The sequence below is a fragment of the Egretta garzetta genome, unplaced genomic scaffold, assembly GCF_000687185.1.
Source record: "Egretta garzetta isolate BGI_Z169 unplaced genomic scaffold, ASM68718v1 scaffold179, whole genome shotgun sequence".
Classification (NCBI taxonomy): domain Eukaryota; kingdom Metazoa; phylum Chordata; class Aves; order Pelecaniformes; family Ardeidae; genus Egretta; species Egretta garzetta.
This window is the reverse complement of record NW_009270001.1, coordinates 2,514,022-2,519,964: the sequence shown is the minus strand read 5'-3', so window position 1 is coordinate 2,519,964 and position 5,943 is coordinate 2,514,022. Positions and strand designations below refer to the sequence as shown.

Sequence of the window (5,943 nt, the reverse complement as noted above, 5' to 3'; positions counted from 1 at the left end):
CAGCAGCTGTTGCGTAGCAGCATCCAGATCAGACCCAAACTGAGCAAAGGCAGCTACTTCACGATACTGGGCCAACTCCAGCTTCATGGTACCTGCCACCTGCCGCACAAGACACAGGCCCAGTGTTTAAACCAGTGTTGACCAGTGTTTAAACACGCCCGGTAGTTTGCAGGTTATCTTCAGCTGGCAGCGGTCACAAGCCAGCTTTGCCTTGCAGGCTGGTCAAGTGAACCCCAAGACTCTGATGGATGATTATCTGCACATCTAAAAATGCCACTGTCTGCTCAGCCTTTTAACATGAGCATTCCCTAAAGTGGGCACAGCTGATCCTAAACCTAATTCCACACCTGGATTAAAGGAAGTGTGGGGTTAAGAGAGCATTCTGTATTTCTAGTTAGATCAGTACTCAGTTCAGCACGCTGAAACTTCGTACTCCTACATCCTTATACAGATACTATTTTCATTCCTCCCCCCACCTCTCAGCAGGCAATGAAAATACCAAAAAGATCCCCAAAGTTTGTTGGTTTTATAATTTCGTAACGCTAAGGAACCCAAAGCTTTATTCCCTCTCTATTTGCAACACTCTAGAACGAAGTGGGCTGGAAAGCCTACACTCCACTCGCCTCTGCCGAGAGGCGGGGCAGCAGTTTGATGCCTACCTGCTTCATAGCCCTGGTCTGAGCAGCAGAACCTACACGGGACACAGACAGACCGACGTTGATGGCTGGACGGATACCTTTGTAGAACAACTCAGTTTCCAAGAAGATCTGTAGGAGAAAATGGTTTTATCATCTCAGTTAGAAGGCTGGAAGCCTCTTCAGAGACCTGCTGGTAAGTTACACAGAAGCACTGGCATGCACAGATGACCTACCTGTCCATCAGTGATGGAGATGACATTGGTTGGAATGTAAGCAGACACATCACCAGCCTGAGTTTCAATGACAGGCAAGGCAGTCAGAGAGCCACCTCCAAAGGAGTCATTCATCTTGGCTGCTCTCTCCAGCAGGCGAGAGTGCAGGTAGAACACATCACCTGGGTAGGCTTCACGACCGGGTGGACGACGCAGCAGCAGAGACATCTGACGATAGGCAACAGCCTGTGTGACATCAAGAAAAAGCTCTCAGACTTCAGTAGCTCTAAAATTCTGAATTTCTTAACCAGAGGTGATCTTACAGCTACAAACACCAATGCTAGACCATGAGGCCAATAAACAATGTTTCCTGACCTGTTTGGATAAGTCATCATAGATGATTAATGCGTGTTTTCCATTGTCTCTGAAGTATTCCCCCATGGAGCAGCCTGAATAGGGAGCCAGATACTGAAGGGGTGCTGCATCAGATGCTGTGGCAGACACCACGATAGTGTACTTCATGGCATCTGGAAAGAATTGGAGACAGGTGCCACTGAGTATATTACCTTGTCAGACCCCTCATCAGCAAATACAACACGCACATGAAGTACTGGCTGCTGAAGCAAGCCCAGGCAGCATCACTACATCGTTACAGGAAAGAACACCACACATTAGCTCAACTACTCAACAAGTTAGAAAAGCAAACTCATGGCAGCTCAGGTCTAACACTTGCAGACTTCTTTCCCATTTAAAATGAAGTTTAAACTTCCACTAAGCTACACTCTAGTTCTAGAAGTAACTCGGCCTTATAGTCTGCGATTTCCTGGTTTCTGCAAGGAAACTATCCTTTGCTTCACAGTACCAAACAAATCAGTGTCTTTAAAATGGGTTTATTTTCCTGCTAGGTATGACTCTGCTGGACCAGCAGGCAAGAGGTAAGGTGCCTGATCTCTTGCAAGCTCTGTTACATATGCAGCCTTAGTCAAGGAGACTACTGTTTCTGAAAAGATGCTATCATTTAATCCCTTACATTCGGGCTGTAAAGTCTATGTTTTAGCAGTAAAGTCTCTCCACTAAACTTGCTACTGCCATTCACACCAACTCACACACGTATGAAACAAATGCCAAGTCCATAAATACTTGTAGGCCATAGCTTGTCATCAGGCCTGCCTGACTGCCAAGAGGAAGCGCTCTGAACTCTGCTAAAAAAAAAAATGTGGAAGGTGACTTTTTCAGAACCAACTCAGCAGTTTTGGGGCCTCATACTAGCATTCTAATGCAACGTAGCAAAAGAGGGTTTTTTGCCCCCCAGATATCTAGAAAGATTTCTTGTCCAGAAAAGCAAGTAGTCCTCACATCTAACAAGAAAATAATTCTGTCCATACTTGCAGCTAGGAGAGTTCAGAGTATTCAGCCTTATAATGAGAACAGAATGTCACACATTGCCAGGCTCAGCCATCTCCAAAAACCTGTACCTGCATCAGTGAGCCTCTTCACCAGCTGAGCAACAGTAGACCTCTTCTGGCCAATTGCAACGTAGATACAGTACAGCTTCTTCTTCTCATCTGTTCCATCATTAAATCGTTTCTGGTTGATTATTGTGTCAATTGCAATTGAAGTTTTCCTGTGTAACGCAGAGATCGGTAAGTTAGCTGCCTGTGGTTCTCCCAACCTCTACGCAGTTCTGTGTTCAGCTTTGTACAGAAGATCACACTGTACTTGTGTCTCTGTTTAACAAAACATTTTTAGCTTGGGCGTTTAACTTACCCAGTCTGCCTGTCACCAATGATCAGCTCACGCTGGCCACGACCAATTGGCACCAAGCTGTCCACAGCCTTAATACCAGTCTGCATGGGTTCACGCACAGAGATTCTGGGAATGATCCCAGGGGCCTTTAAGCCAACTCTTCTACGTGCCTTAGATGTAATAGGACCCTTAAACAAGAGGAGAAAAACCCCGTTGCAGTCTGCATCACACAGATACAAGCAGAGGTAGTCAACACCTAGTTACACTTACCTTCCCATCAATTGGATTGCCCAGGGCATCTACAACGCGGCCCAGCAGCTCTTCCCCAACAGGAACATCCACAATGGCACCAGTCCTCTTCACAACATCCCCTTCCTTGATCAGTCTGTCATTACCAAACACGACAACACCAACGTTGTCGGGCTCCAAATTCAAGGACATACCCTAGGACAAAGACCACATTATCCTGAGAAAACCCATGTCAACCTTTACAAACTTTTGACAGTTTAATAACAATGTGATTATTCTGCAGTGTACAACATCCAACAGTGTCTTATCTCAGTCTCATTTGTAAAAACAGTCAATGCTCTGCTTTTACGTACAATGCATGTATGTGCTTCCACACTGGTGAGAGAACCTGCCTAAGCCTTCAGCTTACCACATAACGAATTATACTTGCAGCTGTCTAGCAGTAGGTCATTTCTCTCTCTAAAAAACAACAGAAAGGATAAGCAGGGCTCAAATACAACAGTTCCCTCCTGCCTAGGAACTGAACAAGGGAAAAGCACTGGCTTTTTCCTCTTCCTAAGGCGAGTCAGGGCATTAAAATACTGGAAGAGGTGTTGCAGTACTCTCAGAACAGTCAGCTTTTTAACTCTAGTTACTCATAGGACTGTAAGAAGTCGGTGAACTTCACAATGTATTGGAGCACAGAAGCTATTATTCAACACTGAACAGAAAAGCCAGCCTGAAACCAAAGAAAACAAAATTCAATGCCAGATCCGTACTTAATACTTCCTAGATGAAGAGAGATAAAGCTCAAATGTTGGCCAAGAACCCTATACTAATACTGAGAGCAAAGTATTACAAATTCAAAGAAAATTTCCTTTTGCAATGTATTACAAATTCAAAGAATAATTGCTTTTTGTAGTATTATTTCAACTAGCTACAATGCATTAAAGTTGCGATAAAGTCTGTAAAGGGTCCATATGGGTAACTCCAGGCATAGTCTCAGATTCTCCTTAAAAAAAGTCTTTCTATTTCTCAGCTAGACAAACTGCTTTAGTGAAAGCTTACCTTCAGTCCAGAAGAGAATTCAACCATTTCTTCTGCCTGTACATTTCTTAGCCCGTACACACGGGCAATGCCATCACCAATTGAGAGCACACGGCCAGTCTCCTCAAGTTCAGCACTGGTGTCAGCTCCCAAAATACGTTCCTCAAGAATAGAGGATACCTCAGCAGTGCCTGGGAAGTGAAGTTTCAAACCAGATTTTGCATGCTAAGGCACAGTATGGATTCGCAAGCCAAGGTACCCTTTCTCAGGTATGCCACAAGGTCTAGCAAGCAACACTCTTCCTTGCATATGATACATGAGATAAATAACAGCTTCTGTATTCACAGCCAATAAAAGCAGCTTTGACTAATCGCAGGTCAGCTTCAAACCACTGACAGCTGTTTAGTTATCAATTTCCTTCCCTATATCCTACACTATCAGCAGTCTCTTCCCCTAGAAAGCAATTAGATTAAATAGATTAGACTTAGAAAAACCAGACACGCTAGCTCCGCCTGCGGAGCATTTACTTAGGCTGAGGCCTCAGAACACCCCGTCAACTGACTAGTAATCCAAGATCCAAATATATTTAAAGGAACATAATACATTTAAGGAGCAAGTTGTTCAGTATCAGCAATAAAAATGTATTCTCCATCTTCCTCAAATTTGTTTGGCAGAGTACCTCCAACAACTTTTTATTTCCGCAGCTTGGAAACAGTAAATAACACTGTGAAAGTGTTTTTTCCCAATAATACTTTTAATCACCCTAAACCACTTCAAAAAGCGTACATGAACCACTACCAAAAATACAGCTATGCAATGCTGTTGCCTTCTCTAAACACCAAGATGCTGGCAGAACAAAGTTACACTCAAGGACACAAGGTCAAACCCAGGCAGGCCTGGGAAAGTCATCCGTTCCTTCATACTGTTACAAACCAGACAGGAAACCAGATTTTGAGGTATTTTTTCAAATAATTCTGCAGGAGTTGAAGACGGAATCAAATCCTTGTGAAGCAGGTAAGCTCTATAAGCCAGCTGACATGTGACAACTTGTTCGTTTTGGGCATAATTTGAATAGTTACTACAGTGGATGTGACTGTGTAACAGATAGTTCGCTGTCAGTACATAAACGTCCTCAAGTGTCCTGGCAACTGACACGCACACCCCTCTCACTCCAAATTCGTTTTTATTGCATAGAGCAAGTTGTTCTTAAACCGCGCTCATATATGAAGATCATCCTCATACTCACCAGTTTTCTGAAAGCATGTTTTGGAGGCATGGATGTTTCTTGTAGCAACAAATGCTGCACCCAGGGCGTTTCTGGAAATCTAAAGTAAGTAATTGTTTCAGTAACAGTGAGGTTTCCTCAATCACTCAAAAAGATGTTAAAGAGATAATACAGTGAAATTTTTTGATCATGAGCTTATACATTTGATGTGTCTCAGTCTTGAGTTGAGCTCCATAGCATTCCATGAACAGCTGGTAGTTATGGAGCCAAATCCAGCACCACTAATCAAGGTCAGACAGTAAAGGAGATTGCTCTAAATTACTCGCTGCATTATTCTGCATTGCACTGATGCAGTGCCGCAGCACCGCAACAGCTCCCAGAGCAACACCTCCTCTCAGCTGCCACAAAGAAATCAGTGCACCTTTCACAGTTCTGCTCAAGGGAGAAATAAGTGCGTCTTCTAACGGTGTTTCTAAGAAAAACCTAACTGCAGAATTTCTTAAGTATGGCTAGAACATATACAACAGAAGAAACAAGCCAACAAAAAAAAAAAAAAAAAAAGAAAAAAATAAAGAATGCATTAGAATATTATAACCCTACATCCCAAGCAAAGCTTCCAGTGCAGTCCCATGCAGCGTTAACACTGTTTCTCTGAAAGCCTGGCCAGGCCTCTCCTCCGTTCACCTTCACAAGGGACACCGGCCAGGAACAGGTCCCGAGAGATCTTCGCACCCTCGCTCTCCCCACAAAGTCAGGGGGGAAAAAAAAAAAAAAAAAGGCCACCTGGCCAATCCTCTCAGCTCAAATCCCCAACCCTGCCTGGTGTCTACCAGCTTTCAGGCATTAA

General features: G+C 43.7%; 1 protein-coding gene across 1 annotated transcript in view; it reads right to left on the bottom strand.

Annotated features, from left to right (window-relative positions):
- ATP5F1A (ATP synthase F1 subunit alpha) overlaps nt 1–5,943 on the bottom strand; it is a 35,817-nt gene that overhangs the window by 9,048 nt on the left and 20,826 nt on the right. The window contains exons 3-11 of the mRNA XM_035903093.1: nt 5,118–5,196; nt 3,893–4,062; nt 2,867–3,040; nt 2,618–2,784; nt 2,326–2,474; nt 1,226–1,377; nt 872–1,096; nt 660–767; nt 5–99 (exon numbers count right to left, since the gene is read on the bottom strand). Coding sequence (XP_035758986.1) covers nt 5–99; nt 660–767; nt 872–1,096; nt 1,226–1,377; nt 2,326–2,474; nt 2,618–2,784; nt 2,867–3,040; nt 3,893–4,062; nt 5,118–5,196 — 1,319 coding nt within the window. The remainder of the gene's footprint in view (nt 1–4; nt 100–659; nt 768–871; nt 1,097–1,225; nt 1,378–2,325; nt 2,475–2,617; nt 2,785–2,866; nt 3,041–3,892; nt 4,063–5,117; nt 5,197–5,943) is intronic.